This window comes from Ixodes scapularis, unplaced genomic scaffold (genome assembly GCF_016920785.2).
Source record: "Ixodes scapularis isolate PalLabHiFi unplaced genomic scaffold, ASM1692078v2 PGA_scaffold6__148_contigs__length_123643588, whole genome shotgun sequence".
In the NCBI taxonomy this organism is placed as follows: Eukaryota; Metazoa; Arthropoda; class Arachnida; order Ixodida; family Ixodidae; genus Ixodes; species Ixodes scapularis.
In genome coordinates, this window is record NW_024609881.1 from 42626710 (window position 1) to 42644442 (window position 17733).

At 42.2% G+C, this 17733-nt stretch overlaps 1 protein-coding gene across 1 annotated transcript in view; it reads right to left on the reverse strand.

The window, feature by feature from the left end:
• The window catches only part of LOC8039626 (MAM and LDL-receptor class A domain-containing protein 2), a 297389-nt gene that overhangs the window by 230825 nt on the left and 48831 nt on the right, over positions 1-17733 (reverse strand). Inside the window, exons 10-13 of the mRNA XM_040210496.1 lie at positions 16534-16679; positions 13322-13447; positions 10351-10468; positions 4353-4502 (exon numbers count right to left, since the gene is read on the reverse strand). Of these exons, the coding sequence (XP_040066430.1) occupies positions 4353-4502; positions 10351-10468; positions 13322-13447; positions 16534-16679 (540 nt within the window). The remainder of the gene's footprint in view (positions 1-4352; positions 4503-10350; positions 10469-13321; positions 13448-16533; positions 16680-17733) is intronic.

Consider the following 17733-nt stretch of genomic DNA (forward strand, 5'->3'; position numbering starts at 1 on the left):
TATATATATATATATATATATATATATATTATATATATATATAAGGTTGAAAATCCCAAGTCAGAGAAACAAAAACACGGAAGGTTTATTTCAACGTTTCAGCAAGAGTCTTGCCTTCATCAGGAATGGCAACACAGTTCATGTGTGACGCGTTTTATCCAAATCCTTAAAGAAGAGAGAGGGGGAGGGGAAGGGACAACATTTGGAGGTCACGAGAAAGCATAACCAAGCATGGGGGACAATATAAAAAAAAAGGGGTGGGGGGGGGGGGGGGAGAGAAGCAACTATACCGGACAAGATGACGAGGGTTTCACCAGATAAACATACAAAGGGCGTATAAGTCGACAGTACTACCGTAGAAAGTGGTAACAATGCATGACCTAAATATTGTTCTCAACGCGATATGAGGAGTTAGCGAACGGAAGCTCTTGGAATGGGCCAGAATACAGAACTTAAAAAGAGGGGAGGGGGGGGGGGGTGAGAGACACGGACACTGGTTATACCCTGTTTCTAGCCTCAAGTACGGCACCACTATATAATAGAGTCTGTAGAAGTTTGTGTTCAACACTCTATTACGCCTGGCACTTATTGTCTCGGTTTTGATAGCAATTCGATTGATGCGAGCGTTCCGGGGCTTTCGTTTATGCCTTTTTCAATTGTGTTGAAACGATAAATAAGATAGGACTCGCGTTGTTCACGTTCTCGGTTTGACTTGAATCCTGTCTCTAAGAGCGTAACCGTTAGTTTATTGAAGGAGTGTTTTGGCAGGCACACATGTTTTGACAGAGGAAGATTTGGGAGAGATACTGCGTGCGCCCTATGGTTGCTAAAGCGCAATCTAAAAGCTGTTTCGGTTTGTCCTACGTATTGCATGTCGCATACGCTACACTGAAGCAGGTAAATAACGTTTGATGAATCGCACGAGAGCTGACTTCGGATCTTGATATTGAATTGCGAACCGGTGCTGCTGGCTGTGCTGGTTTCTCGCATTTGTTTGCATATTAGACATTTAGTTTTCATTCAGGGTTTGCATCCATTATTAGACTGTGACACATTTAGTTCGGATTTCACTAGGGTATCTTTGAGGTTGCGCGATCGTCGATAAATTACGCCAGGTGCTGATGGAAACGCCCGCTTAGGACGTTCACTTTGTTCGAGGATATTATAATGTCGTCTCAAGATGTTATTCACTTGAGGATAATTGCTGCTATATGTGAGGCATAGGTTAGTGCTTTGTGTGTCACGTTGCTTTGTGCGGTTCTCCAAGAGATCAGCGCGGTTCAATTCGGAAGCTTTCTTAATTGCGTCGTCAATCACGCGGGGGGGGGGGGGGGGGGGGGATATTTCTGATGCCTGAGTACGGTTCTTAGTTTTTCTGCGTTTATATCAAAGTCATCCTTTTTCGCTCATATACGTTTAAAGCGATAGGCTTGGCTATAAGGTATGCTATTTTTGCAATGACGTGGGTGGTCGCTCCTATAGTGAAGGTACTGCTGTCGGTCTGATGGTTTGCGGTACAGTTTTGTTGTCAGTTTGCCATTGTCTATCGTCACAGTGACGTCCAGGAACTTGACACTGGTACTAGAGTAGACGGGGGGTGAACTTGATGGTAGGGTGAGCTTGATTGTACTTGTTTATAAAATAACGCAACTCATCTTCGCCATGTGTCCAGATAATAAAAATGTCGTCAATAAATCTTTTGTAAACAAGTGGTTGGAAAGGGTTGTCAGCTAGAAATTTTGATTCTAGCATTCCCACAAATACGTTAGCATAACTCGGTGCCATTTTGGCACCGAGTTATGCTAACATTTGTTGCGTTGAGCTCTATCGTTGGTCGTTGTTCGCAGCGAGATCCTGAAACCACCGCCATTCACGAGTTACAAAACACAGAGTGCGGCCATGCCCGATCATCTTATCGCTCAGTGGCCAATGAGATGGCTGCTGTAGTTGATAAAGTCTCTGAAAAACTAATCCTAGCACAATAAGTATTACCACGACAGCCCACGTCAAGCGTCTTTTAGTTACGTATACAGCTCGCATTTCTTTGCTCGCACTACCAAAAAAGTATATCGATTGGAAGGCAATCCTGTCTCTTACACGATATCCAAAAGAGGGATCAATTACAATTACAATCTGTTAAAAAGTATTCAGTTGATCTCTAGATTACTCGAGAAGAAAAGTAAATGACCAATACTCATCAAAGCTACCTGTATTTCTCCGATTACTTGTACATTTCCAGAAACGCAAATTTTTCTGCCGGTTTGAAAATATATTTTTTGGCACTCTCCCTTATTGGATTAGGGTACCCGAATTACAAACCAGTTATTTTCTATATACACCAATTTTCGTTAGATCATCCTCGTGTCAGAGACGTAGTGCGAGGATTTCTCGGTGGGAACGGTCTAGAGAAAAGGAGAGACATTAAAGAAGGGAGGGAGAGGTTGTAAAGATGAATGTAATAATAGTACTTCCCAAAGTAATCAGAGTCCTCTCGCGATTACCTTCTAATAAACGTATTCCAACGATTATAAAAATTACTCTAAAAAGTAATCAGTAATTTCATTACTTGTAGTCATTACAGTACAATTCTTGGGAGAAATGTGTCATTCTTCTAGTTGAACGTGCACTCCACCCCAACCCTAGCCGTTTTTTTTTCTCTCTCCCTTTTGTTTTTGTTAGTTTTTGGGCGCTCAATGTAGGCTACATTTTAGCATGCGCAACGCAGGACAACTGAGGGTATCGTGTCGCGTGAATATACCCCAATGTGGACAGCAAGTCGTCTGCTTCCTGCGCAGGACTTTCGTTGACGTCACAACAACGCCGAGCTCTGATTGGCTTTCATTGAAGGGATTGTCGGTAGATCTGAATGGTAGATTTCTTGACGTCTAGCCGCGCTATTTTTTTTTTTTTCACTCAGACTATAAGAGTGCGGTGTTTTGACATCATCGCAACCCCTGTGCAAGATGCAGACGAACTTGCGCTCCGCATACGTTGCGAGGCGCGCGCCACTTGAAAGTCCTTGTCCTCTTCATTGTCCCATGCTCTATACTCTGTTTCACCATACTCAAACGTGGTGTTCACCAAAACAAGCCCGCTTTCCCCACACCAGGTGTGGGCATTCCCCGTTAGCAGAAACCTAATTCGGGAGGAGTGACACTTTTGCGCGTGCGCAGCACAGACAGCAGCGCCACCACTGCGGCGTGATGTCAGTGAGTTGAGTTGTTTTCTAGGTACTTTTTTTTTTATGCGTATTCGTGACAGCTGATGGCTACCATCCACGGAGAAAGCTATTTGAACGACGGGGCAGAAATTATGTCTAGACCTAAAAACAAAATAAAAAAACAGAGTCATCTGTAAAACTTAAAACTCTGTGATACTCCTACGTTCAGCGAGAATGTAAACTGCTTTTTAAGGTCCAAGCATATTTTGAGCGTCGCAATTCGCCGCCTCTCTCCGTACGTTGTATAGCGACTGCCTCTCCGGAGTGCTTGGCGGAAAGGTAGACGCGATTGATATTTCAGTGGTTAATATCCTCCGAATCCTAAACATGTATATATATATATATATATATATATATATATATATATATATATATATATATATATATATATATATATATGACGAAGGCCGGACTCCGGCCGAAACGTCGAAGATTAAATCGTCCGTTGTTGCTGTTTTTCACTAAGGGTTTTTTTCTTCTCAGTTTTTTTCTTCTCAGTTTTATACCCACGCCTTCGGCCTCCCGCCACCATGCCCGTTATATATATATTTATCTATTTATTTATTTACAGCGATTTTTATCTTTTTAGTTATATGACGCCAGAAATGTAAAATTTGAGGAGCGATCGTTTACATTTTTTTAAGAGACACTATATAGTTAATTGTTTCGGGTAGTGATGAACCTTTATATAATTATTAATTTTCCCGCCGAATTTAACGGGGTAAACTAACTTGTTCCAAACGTCACCTGACATCAATTTTCCGGCTATATCTTGCGGAAACCTAAATTTGTATAGTAAGTCGCGTCAAGTCACGTGACATCAATTTTCCCGCTCATTTTTAACTGAGAAATTGAGTTGACGTAGAGGTTTCGTTGCGTCACATCAATTGGCCCTATTTTTCCGCCAAAATGAGAGGGAAAACTGAATTGATGTACGCGTCACGTAACATAAATTTCATTCAGCGAGCCAATTTAACTGGTGTGTAGGTCACTTAATGTCAACTTCTCCGCTAAATTTAGCGGGAAATGCGCTGACGGACGGACAGACGGACGGACGGATGGATGGATAAAAATGTTGAGAGGTGGAGGGGGATTCATTAAAAAGCATATCATGCTTTAAAAACATTCATACCTTTAGTTCCAGCAGGTAAGGCAGTTGGTCCGATGCTGGTTTCTGGGGAATACCGGTTGCCAAAACGCCACGCAACGCTGCCATCAGTCGGGTTAAATGCCCACTTGCACAAGGTCCAGTCTCCAAAGTCACAGTTTAAGAGCTCGTCCACTGGAACAGAAAAAAAGACGTTGTGCCGGCATAAGTTCTACGAAAAGAGAGAATAAACAGCGCGTATAGAGATATTGCCAACGGCATCTTTGGTCATGCCTGACAACATCGGCTTCCGTAAAACAGGATTTTGGGTCGGTAAATCTCAGTCTACGCTGCAGAACCCAGGGATCCTGGGTTCAATCCCCGCCCCTACCCGCTTAGAACTGGATGAGCATCGTACCGGCGTGTGGTCGTACATCACTACTCCGTGATGCACGTCAAAGTACCCCAGGCTAGCGGTTGTACTGCAATGTCTAAATTGCTCATCTACATTGGGGAGACTCGTCGCCCGTTGAGGAAGACCAAGTTCTAGGCTGTATAAACATACACAAAACCCAATTTTTTTTTTAAACCTCCGTTTAGCCGTTTATATATAATGAGACACATCTGAAACGTCCGACGAAAACGTTCTTGGTGTTTGCAGTTATTGTCACACGTTGACTTACTCCAACCAATGGTAGCGAGGCGCCACCCTCGAGGGAGCTCTGCAACACTAGATGCCGTTCTTTCCGATGTAACGGTTTTGCATCTCGCTTTTTTGTATCACGTTTCAACCAAGCATAGTTCGAGGCACCAGGCTCCTGATTGCAGGTTCGGCTTTATTCGCACACTCGGAATCGTCCCGTAAACAAACTAGATATTTTGCGAGGAGAACTGTGAACTCGACATCGACTGCAACTCCCTCAATAGGATCCTACATCTGCCACCTTAAAAAAAAAAAAAAAAAACACCATCTGAGAGTATTAACACAAAACTTTAAAGACGACCGCGATGTTGGGGCATATATTGCAAATAAAAGAAAACGTCACTCGCAAGCGCAGGAGAAAAGAAACGCTGAAGAAAACACCCTTCAACAACGCTTCTTAGATAGAACAATGTCGTCATGCTGGTTTTACTGTCAGCACGGGCGCAGGTTGGACAGAAGTTCCCGTCAGCCTTGAGGTTGGGACGCGTGTCCCAAGTGATTGGATGTGAGTTCCAGCCGATCACTAACGCTGTGCTCGTGGTCAATCATGAGCTGCGCCAGCTTCCGAAAGGTGACGTGGAATATCAAGCACTAGGGCCTTGTCACCTGCAGGGGCTGTGTCCTGACGCACCAGTAATCACACGCCCTTTCCGCAGAGACATCTCACTACTAAATCGTATCTTGAAGGCATCATGCCAGAAATTTATAGAGCGGAAATACCATCCTGTAGGTGAGTCCGAACGCTACCGCTAGAAAGAGTGTCGGGTTTTGCACTTATTCGCGTCTCCAGCTCGTTGCTCACCCTCCCGCGGTGAAAACGGGAAGCACTCTAGTGAGGGTCCCCCGATACTCCTGTTCAGGGGGCACGGCGGAAATGCGCGCGTTCATGGCTCGCGAAATGTCATTTCCGAACGCAAACAACACCCTTCATTGTCCCAGCGAACTGCTGCAGCCGGTATGGGATTGTACCTTACCAGAGAGTTTTAGTATTGTGCATAGAAGCAAACGAAAGCGTTGTGCGTTTGCGTTAGAGTTGCGTGTCCCACGTTTTGCGTGCTCCGCATCGCCTTGCGCCAATATAAAACCGCTATTTTGGGCTCCAAGCACGCGCTAACGCAAACGCAGAGAGCTTGCGTTCGCTCGTATACGCAATACTAAAGTTCACAACTGTTTCGCCGGCTTCCAACGCCAACGCAACATGCTGCAGTGAGCAGACGTGCAAGCAGGTAGGCGTTCCTTCGGACTGAAAAGGCTGAGATTGACAAAACGACGGCGCGTAAAAATGAAAGTAACTGGGTGTTATGAAAAGATTGATAATTTAAAAATATATATATTCCTTTTTTTTATTTTTACTATTTTTTTATTTTGTGGCCTTTAGTCTGGAAGGATTTTTGCGCCGACTTTGTAACTTTTGCCGATGGTCAGAAGCCGCGATTTTGATACCAAAATATGCTTTAACCACAAGTAATGAAATTTTACATAAATTTATCATATTAGCGAAGATGTTTTGATTGACTTTAGACTAATTTTATTTTATAACATAACAATTAAAAGTGGTGCATTTGGCACGGGTGAAGAAAATTAGGACACTTTTTATTTTCATAATTGTTCGCGCGTTTGAAATTAGATTATAGGCGCCTTAAAGCTAGAAAAATTGCGTATTAAAATATCTGGATTTTAATATTATTATAATTAATAATACAAATCACGGCAATGTATGCCCCCAGTTAACGCAATAATCACAAGAATACGCCATTTAACCATAATAATCTTTCCAGAAAGGTATCATTTTTTGTCTCTCTTTTTAGCTTATGAAAAACTCTGACATCGATATTAAGATAGACAAACAGTCAAACACTGGTTGCAATATAAAGTCCTATGCATCAGGCGTTCCTTTAAAAAACACACGCTTCAGCTGTCTGACTCGGATTCCGTCTTTGGGTTGTTGTAGTGAGAACAGCGTTTATTAATTTGTGCGTTTCGTGAAGATATCGTAAAGATTGTATTTACTCTGTTATTCTTGTGCTCGGAATAATGTTAAAGCGATTAATCAACCAAATACCCAAAACCCATTAAAGGTCTCGCAGTTAATTATTTTATATGACAATTATCTGAGCGAGAAGAGTCTGCAAGAACCCACAAATATCAGCACACATTTTTCAACAAATACAATATTCTATGTTACCTCCAAGGTGTATGAAAAACCCTGAAATCTCTAAAATATATTGAAGTGCCTGGATGCCACATGTACATGTCACAAAATAAAGTTTCCACAAAATACTTCTCTAACTAAATAATTACTATGTGAGACACATCTTGAGTTATGAAAGAATCCTAAATTAAGACACATACCGAGGATTTATTTCCAAAATAGAGGTTAGTTTTCGTTTCGCTCCAGATTTAAAACGTGGATCCTTGCGTAAATATTACGCTAAGCAATGTTTTTGTTTTCAAAATAAAGAGGTGACCTTCGGCCATAACATCCTGGCTTCCGCGTATTACCAGAAATAATTTGTGTCGCTCAGTGAAGCCAGCACACTAGACAGGCTCAGCAGTGGCAAGGATCTCCGACCCTCACTATAATCACCATTTCGGAAAACGAGTGGCGCCACCTATAGTGAGTTAGAGTCGCATATACTGCTGTGCTTGGAACGTGTCTCCGCCCGGTGCGTATAGCGTTCCGATCCCACCTATACACCAACTCCACTCTCTCTGACGTCATCACCAATGCGGTGGCGTTGTTGTCGTTCCTGCGCATGCGTACATTGCCCACACCAAGTTTTAGGATGACCACATTCATGTTAGCGAAATGCGGGACACGTGGCGGGGCAGGAAGGCGGGGGGGGGGGGGGGGGGAGGACATTTATTAACACGGATACCACGAACCGAGGCTCTGTTAACACATTTCATATCCTGTGCTGTTTATACACCTGCTATCTGTATTGCGGCAATCAAGCTCATGTGATTTTCACTCCCAGTGACATAATTTTTAGGTCAATTATGTTATTAAATGTGGCGAAGTTGAAAACATAAAAATCGACTGTAGAGCTCAATGCATCGAAAGGAAATAAAGAAGCTCTAAATCTTTTACGGGTTATTGCTTCCTGTCAACCCTTACATTTATCAACATTGTCCCAGATAAATTTTTAACCTTATGTTCTTTTTCGGCCATTGGGAGTTGCAGGCTTTTTGCCTTGTGTGGCTGTCTTCAGTATTTAAAAAAAATCCACAGCATTTTTTTTATTGATGCAGCGATATGAAAATAATTGCAATATTTATATTTAAACGTTTGGCCAACAATTTTTTCTTACAGTATTTTTCCACCAAAAGGAGAGGCACAACGACGCATGCGCATCGGTCCTCCTGCAAGAACGACGGTCACTTTCCGCAATGCTTGGATGGAAAATGGCGTACCCATGCAACTCACACGATTACAAGTAACCTCCGCGCTTGCCCGCTCCCCATTGTTCGGTAGCACCATGAGCTGCAGAGTGAATTTTACGGCAGTGTGAAATGCGGGACATGTTGAAGATTGGGGGATTTCTTGCGAGACGTGGGACACGAGTCCTCAATGCGGGAGAGTCCCGCGAGTCGCGAGATGGGTGGTCACCCTACCCGGTTTGGGCAAGCGCCAAAAAAAAACAAAACAAAAAAAGAAACGAGCCAACACGCGAGTGTCGTTGTCGTCGTGCCCAACTACTGAAGCTATTGCGAACTTTCCGGGTCTGCGCAACAGGCGCCTGCCCCATCCTCCGTCGCACGCTGTGACACTGCCAGGACTGCGACCGGCGACGACATGGCTTTTCTAGGACCTCACTAGGCGGGAACCGAGGGACCACTTTTTGAGGATGCCGTAAACACACCCATCAGAGGCACATTATATGCTCCATACACCAATACTCGATTTGTGCGCTACTCGTAACAGGTAATTAAATTACTTGTAACCGACACTAATTCGGGAAAAGTTTTATTATTTTAAATACTTTAGTTATATAGTATTCACAAAAACAACCAAATTACTCCTTAAAGAAATACACATATGTCTAACCGTTACAACGTTCCCGTCCCTATCCACATTCCGCACTTTCGTATCCACAATCCTCCTACGCAGGAACCTACGAACAAACTCTCCGACAGGCAGACGGTCTACCAAAGGTGGTGAAATTCAGGGATGAGTAATTTGTAATCTGGTGATTTTAGTCCGATAATGGACAGTACGAAATGGTCATTTTCCGAATCGACAAGAAGATGAGCTGATTTAAAAAATACGAAGTAATGCGAAAAGTACCGATTGCTTTTTTGAGTAAGGGTCAAATTCTTTTCCTCTCAAGTAATCGAGTAGTCTAATTTAATGTTTTTAATCAAGAGTAATAGTAATCGCAATCGAGCATCATATAAGTAATATGTTCAAGACTGATCTACTCACGTGCATAAGGGGAAGCACTTCGCATAAGCGTACAAAAACTTTGCATGCGCGTTAGGTCTAACGAACTTTTTATAATAGTTAGAACGATATCCTTACTTTTAGGGGCATAAAATGAAATGCAAATTAGTGGTACTAGTCGTAGCAGTAAGCGATGGTTTCAATTAATAAAAAATTAAAACTGTGCTCAACAGCCACAACGCAAGTGCGAAATTAATTGTTTCTCATTATAGGTTCTAAATGGAATATCGTTTCTTTAAGCAATGTCCTCTCTCTTTTTTTATTTCATTTGTAGCACGGAACATATACGCGTGCGCCGGAGAGAAAAAAGTGAATAAAATAGACGGAAAAAAAAGGAAACTTCCGAACGTTTCCAGAGGGAAGAAATCTAAGCTAGGCCGTCAAGAGCTTTAGCCCAACACTTTATCGCTCTGCGAAAGAAAAACCTTGCTGAGCAACCATTATTGTCTACAACTCTCTTTTCTTTATCGCGTGCGTCAGCAGGTCACAGGCGATGATTCGATAAGTGGATGTCCGGTAGCATTTAGGATGGTTTGAAGAAGAAAGAAGCGAACTAAAGCGAAGATAGCTGAAGATAAGCGATAACACACTGAGTATGACCAGCTTTTGTCGATTGAACGCGTGTGGCCATTTTGTGCATAGTTATGTGCTCTAATGTTCGGTGAAATTTAATTACCGGATTATGCCCTTCATAAAAGACAGGCAACGTTATCGCATTTCGACGTAGTCTGTGACGAAGCACGCTAAAAACACAGTCAGTTCCTCAAAAGTTTACTTGAAATCTTATGATACACCACAGCTGCCAAGGTTCCACGAAATCCCAAGGATATTTTTTTTTTGTGCATGATTTAACATCCCTTAAATATTAGGGCACGGAGACCACACGAAACACTTACCAGGAGTATTCTGTGGCGAGGGTTTAGGAAACGTTTCACAAGAATCGTTGGCGTATATCCTGATGTCATCGAGAGCTATATAGCCACGTTCTGTCCCAGTGACAGCCTCGAAAATAACCTGCAGGAACATTTTTCGCAATCATCAACATCGATAGTCATGGGGAGCACAAAGAACGACGCAAGTTACCTTAATGGTAGGTCAGCAATAGCCAAATTAGAATGTAGCGAACCTGCCCAAGTCCGAGTTTGACCAGGTCGATATTTTTTATAGCTTTTAATACACAGCTCTGCAAAACTTAGAGTTAACTTTGCGGTCTAATTTCCAAACCAACAAGGATGCATTTACGGCGATTTTCTGAAAGCGTTTTGTGCGATAGTTTTAGAATTATTAACTGTCTTTTTCCAACCACAAGCTGCATTCCTTTAAACTGTTACCAAGGACTCGCCAGGCTACATTAATCCAAATAAGCGAAACCTTACTCACTATATTGGACGACAAAATTGGACGACTATCGGCATGCGCGGAAATTGTGACGGAGCTCACGCCACCTGGCGCGGAAGAGAAACGAGCTCACAAAATAATTTAATTATTATATCATGTTCCATCTGCAATATTTTCAAGTACTTCAAAAGAGGAACAATCCAAATATTGGGATGCATTAACCTCGTTGATCCAATGAGAGTAAACGTTTCAAAAGATTCTAAAATAGAAAATCTTGGTACCCATCTATTGAAATAATATAGTAAAAACAATTTTAATGCTGCGTTTTCATTGGCGATTATTTTCTATAATCTATATTAAACGTTTGTACATGAGTGCTTTTTCCCTTTAAAACGCAAGCGAGCCAAACTGTTCAAAATTTACGATAAGGAAAGGGGGACATTGAAGACAGACAGACAAGAACTGTCTTGTCCGTTTGCCTTCAATGTCCCTCTTTTTTTATCGTAAATTAGAAACCAATACGCTCAACCATCTACATTGTTCAAAATTTAATCTCTTAAATCTTGCCAAAACTTCGAATCGTTGGTGAACCAGTTGAACTTCAAAGTTCGTAAAAATATCCGCAACCTGCTTCGTCAAAAACCGTTTATAGAAATAACTTTAAATGAAAACACGCCAAAGTAGGTAAAACAATTAAAAAAAACCGTCACCGAACAGTTTATTTGGTAATAAAGCGGTAGCTTTGAAACCTGTAGCTTTATAGGGCCAACTAGCCTAGGGAGCCGCGTAAGCGCGATACGTGCAAATCCGTCAGTCCGTAACCGCTGAACGATGAAAGAAAAAACGGCAAGCTGTGACAAAGGTCTACATTTAGAAAAAAAAAGCAGTTGGTCTAATGCACAACTTTGCTTTCATGTACACACCGCTCCGTTTTCTCAGGAGTATAAAATTTTGATCTTTGAACAACTCTACATTTGAAAACTTGCACTCTACATATTCCATGACCATATACTTCAACAACGTAGCTATGCATCTGCATGCACTAGACCCGACCGCCATTACCAAGACTCGAAATGAAAAGTATATACCCCCAAAATCAGGGCTAACATGGGCAGACAAACACTCTCATTTCGAATACCAGGCTTATTTTATACGCACTGTTATCTTCATACACTTATTACGGCGAATTTATCACTAAACACATACAAAAGCATTCTGAAAGTTACTTTGTTGCCCACAAATGTTACAAAGTGATCTGAAATTGCTGGTTTTATCCAGTTTGCTATATCTGCTTTTTTTATGCTTCCTTGTTTTATAGTATAAAAACGTGTACTACATAAATTATATTATATGTATTAATTTTTTTGTATTCCTTAACCTTATTTAAGAGCGATACTTGTTTTAGTGCGCTCTGCTGTCGACGAGTTTCATTGTATTTTTTAATATTTCATTTATCTAGCGGTACCAAGGCCTCGTCAGATCTTCTGGTCTTTTACGTTGGTAGTGCAGACTAAATGTATTGTCTAAACTGACTGAAATTAAAAAAAAAAAAAATCAGTCAACGCATTGGGAGCCGAGTGCGCTACTATATCAGCTACGGACCCAGCACGCAGGAACGGGGGGACAGGAAGCAGGTATGAGAAATCGTGCGGAGCTGAGAAGGGTGGAGAAGGCAAGAAAAAAAGGATCAGAAACAGGTGGTGTAGAAATTGCACCCAGAAGGAGGAGTGGAAAGGGCAGGAAATTGCGCTTCCCCTCTCGGTTACCCGAAGAGGTAGCGCTAAGGCTTTGTATCCGAGTGGTGCGGAAGGGAAGCGCGCGCAGTGTCACGAAGGGCAATGGTGTGATGTAATCTGTTCGTTTTTTATCAAAAATCCTGCCCTAGGCACCACTTGAACTAAGAGCACCGCCCACCAGACACGCCAGGCACTTGAAAACTAAGGGTCATCCTTTCCTGGACACCAGCCACCCTTAAAGTTACCGTATTTAAACGTGCTTGCCAGAATGACCAAACATCGAGCCAAGATTTTATTGGTTTATGTTGTTCACCGTTTTTCCGCGGGTGTAATTTATTTTCTGGACAACGTTCTGAAGTGATTCTTTTTTTCTGTATGAAGTTTCCATAAATGGGGGCGAGATGGGAATCACGTGCAACCTTCCGCAGGCAACACGCCCCTACTTTGTTTATATATTTGTTTTTTTGTGAAGAAACTTTTCTGTCTCATATTCTGGTTCTTGGTGTTCTTGTTAAATAAATATTGACAACCGTCTTGGACGTTAAATGTTTAGATAAACCTCTCAGATAGAGAAGATATACACACGAATCAACTTAACTTACATCGGAAATGGAACACAACTAGTGCCCTCTAGGCGACAGATCCATCGCTTGAAACATTTCTTTTGAAGGAGTCCCGGTTATGACGGCATCTCTCCGAGACTGGCGCAGCGCGCTACTAAAAGGGCCAACCAGTGCTAGCCGATAGTTGAGCAATCTGAGGTTAACTGTTACCATGTATAACAAGAACTTACCCTAGTCTTCTCCGAGAGTGCAATTCGCCCAAGCAGCCAGGTGTCAAATTCTCCACCTCCTGCTTCCCATATGACGTCTTGATTCTTGTCATAATTGATGTTTTTGAACAGTGACGTCGATTTCACCTAGAATGTAAAAAAGAAAAAAATTATGCTTAATAGAATTCAGACAGTTTTTGAATACTCTACAGTTGTCCTGCTTCATTCCGAAGGCTCAGCAAGCAGCTAACAATAACAAACAAACAAAACAATTAATTGGTAGTTTAACACCAGGCCTTCGTGAGACAAGCCACTTTGAATACAATTGCTCCAAAAGCTCCAAACACACTCTTAGGCCTATACGGAACAGATGCTGCAGAGATTGTGAGCTCAAATACGGTCACATACTCTAAACAGAATTCTGACACTCTTTGCATGGGAGCTGTTGTTGAACAAAACAAAAACAGATCTTCACGGACATAACTCTTTATCTACAACTTTATTATCCGTTAACCCGATACACAAAAACAGAGTTCGAAGGTGGGCAACTCGGTGCGTATTGGTAAGCGGAGAAAACAGCGCCAAAAAGGCACAAAGAAATGTAGACGAACGTCAAACAAGTTTTCCACTTCATTACTTCCCTTATATTGAAGATGAGAAAGAAAACAAAGTCGTGAGACAGCGCTGTGTTTGTCTTTCGTCTACTTGAACTTGTCTTGTTTTGCATTGTTCTTTCCTGTTACCTATAGACCAACTCATGTTTACAAACAAAGCGGAGCGCCTCTAGCGGACGCAACCGGCGCCGCGCATGCGCGATGGAGTGTGGGAGGAAGCTTCCAGTCGCCCACAAACAAAATCATTGGAAGGCGATGTTCTCGGCGTCGGTGTGAGTGCCCGAGCACTCTTTTGCGTTATAATTGTTTATTCCACGTTTTCCAGGAAATGTCTTGTTACTTTAACGACCTCAGCGAAACTACCGAGGCTGGTTACACCGAAAAAATGTCGCGGGAATAATGTGACAGGCGGCGATTCATTCCGCATGGTCGCAGCAGAATGGGCACTAAAGCCTACTTTGCATGATGAGATTCTGCTCGTTATTTTGATTCCCGACGTCACTCGCGTTGCAAAAGCGTGGACCGTTCCTGAGATGATCTACGTCAATACTGAAAATCGCAAGCAGAATCAGACCAGGTGAATCAGGCATAACAAGTCGATGATGGTCACTGGTAACAATGATCAACATTTTCTTGTTTCTACTGTTAACACCGAGCCTCCTTACCGCAACCCATCCACAAACTTAAAACGTACATTGAGGCCGGCACTTACTTATTATCGCAATTACAGTCTCAACGCTTTGTTTGCGGGCCGCTGTCGTTTGAGCGAGCAGACAGCAAGCAGAAACATTTGAACGGGCAGACGACACTTGGAACTATCAGGCAGCCGTTTGAACTTGAAGACGCACTGAACGTAGTCCGTAGGTGGTCGGTACAACTTGGAAGTTTTGCCGCGTTCATGTTGGAACGAAACAAATAAATATGACGACCACAATTAAATTGTGAACTTAACCCAAAGTGCGTCCCACACAAACAATCGTGGTCTGACGGCGTACGGTTTTTATTTTTCACGGCACCTATCAACGTCCTGGGATGAACAGAGCTGGCAGAAAACACATGAAGACTGACCTTCAAACTTTACCCGACTTTTCTGCTAGAGCATCAGTCGCCGTGTTTTAACGATAAGGCAGGTTTTTGTCCGGTTTCTTTCAAAATACCACAGGAATGCACGTCCCGCATGGTGACGTCCGTCCACAGCCCCAGACCAGAAGTGCGCCTGACGCGTCCCCCCTCCCCCTCGCCCTCCCCCGCTCCGTGACGTAACAGAGCTGAGGTCGTTCCTTCGAGGCGCTGCTTCTTCCTTCGGGAACAACTCAACTTATCTCGCCCATGTTTTCTTATCGTTACAAGGACGTTATCCAAGTGCATATTTGAATCACACGCGTATGCATTAAAAACTGGAAGCATCCCAGGCCTATATCCTAGTTTCTTAAACAAGTGGCACGATAAAAGCCGATTTTGGTCTATCTTACACCAAATATAGATACCGAAAAACACATAATTGTAGAAAAGAAACAAAATCCCCATAACGTAGAGCACTAGTCATAACTAAAATTTTGTTTTATAGTCTTTTTTTGTTTTCATATTCAGGTTTTATTTTTGCGAATTGTTTCCTTTGATTTGGGGTTTTTCGGCGTTGGACGAAAAATAGACGTTTATTGCTGCCTATATCCGAAAATAGGAAAGGGAGAGGGTTGATAATGTTAAGATACAGGCGAGCTAGTTTGGGTTACTCATAGGTAAAACGTGAGACTACGAAATTAAAGAAACAGGACAACAACACGTCTTGATTTCTGAGGCGTCCTGCTATGTATAGAGAATGAGTATTCCACAAGCTCTAGAAAACATGCTGTGAACCGATCACTTGGAAAATGTCGCGGTACCAATAAAAGACAGAAACCAAACAACATGTGTGGTTTCGAAAAAGAAAAAAAAAAAACGAAAAAGAGGCAGTGTCGCGAACAGTGAATTGGCTACTCTCTTCTGAGTTATTGTAGAATAAAACTCTCGATAAAGATTGTTTTTTTCGTGAAGGCTAGTTATTTTTTTTTTAACGGTAACAATAAACCGCGTCGAAATCCGAAGGACAAGAAGACGAAGTATGCACACGAAACGCTGACTTTCAAATTATTTATTTTAACTAAACACAAATCTGCGTTTCACGTGGCTTGTGTTCCCTCAAAATAAATGAGTTGAGAGTCAGCGCATTATGTGTGTACTTTGTATTGTCCTTTTTTATGTTTTTCTTTTTTTTTTTTTTTGCTTATTTTTGCCGTTAACATGTACACCGAAACGCCTAACATTCCACCGTAATGCACTTCGGTTATCGCATTCAAGGAAAGCTCCAAGTTGGGGTTATGAGGTGTTCTTCGAGTCTGATCAAATTGTTTCTGAGGATAACGTTCGGATAATTGTCTCTAAATTGTATCTAAGGATAATTTCTGCAAAATCAGAGAAACCTAGCCTAAGCTCATATCCACAGAATTCTCTCTGTTCGGTAAATTCAGCAACGAAATTCTTCTGAGTCACCTGTGCAGAATCGACAACCAACATTTTTTTTTTTTTAATTTTTGAAGGGATATTTTAAGAAGACACGAATGATTAAAAGTGCCAACTTACGAGAAGTTTTGCATCTTTGCCTCCTGCCACAATGTACTGGAACTCCATGCAGTTTGTCGCCAGTCCTGCCGAAACAACCGCCTCGCTGACAAGCTGGGCTTTCGCTCCCTTGATCTGCTGGAACGAGCTGTAGAAAACGTAGGAACCTGGAAAGAAGCGAAAGGTGATCAGAACATTTCTCCCTTTCAAAAGATTTTAGGCGGACTCACTTTTTTACGAATACACTGATTAAGGGGATTTAACATCTTTCGCACTCTTCCCTTTTCTGACATTTAAATGAGGCATGCTTAGACACTGATAATTTAAGAAACTCCTGGCCTGGTTAATTATGTTCGTTTCATTTGCCTCGTGATTCGCTCTTCGGGTTTCTTGATGACTAATCGCGAAGTTGTAGTTCACCCGAAGTGATAATAATATGTTTGAGACTCGCCATGTTCTTTGTTTGTTAAGCTGTCATGTTTATAGAGTATCTTGACGAGATGTCCTTGATCCGCCATCTCTTGCTTGAGTATCAACTTTATGTATCTTCTTTATTAGGGAACGCGAATACGCAAAAATGAAAAAGAAGACGTTTTGCAATAAACGTTTGAGTATTACGTATTCTGAGCGCACAAAATATTTTGCACGCTCTCGGAGGCTTACCTGCTTCCCATCCCACCAGAAATGGCAAAGAGTGTTATACCTTCAGAATGAAGCTGGCGAACATGTAGTCCACTTGAAGGATTCAATATAAACAGCTAAGCAAATCAAAACGATTCATGTCTGTACACCGTGAGGTTGGTGTGCCGTAGTACGGTTACGTCTAGTTGAGCCCAAAATGACGAAGTCAGCCAGTACAGTTCTGCCGGCGACCATGACGGGGTTCGAGCTTTCCGATGGGGGATTGGTTCTTTGCCGTTATAATCGGCTTTTCATGCAATCTCTTTGGCTGTGGAATAATAAGACGATGCACAAATTTAAAGCGATGGCTTTAAGGAACTCGTTTCGCAGAAAAGCCGGCGTCGGCGGTGGACGAGATAATCCTGATCGGTCGATGGGTCCATGACGTCACAGCCACAAGACCTCGCATGAGAATTTCAAACAACTAACAACGCTCACCTGAAACGTGACGTCACGAGGCGTAGGATAACCGTAATTAAAACAATACATGTAATGCGAATTAAAGGTCGCATCGTGTCTCAAATGATTTGACTTAACGAC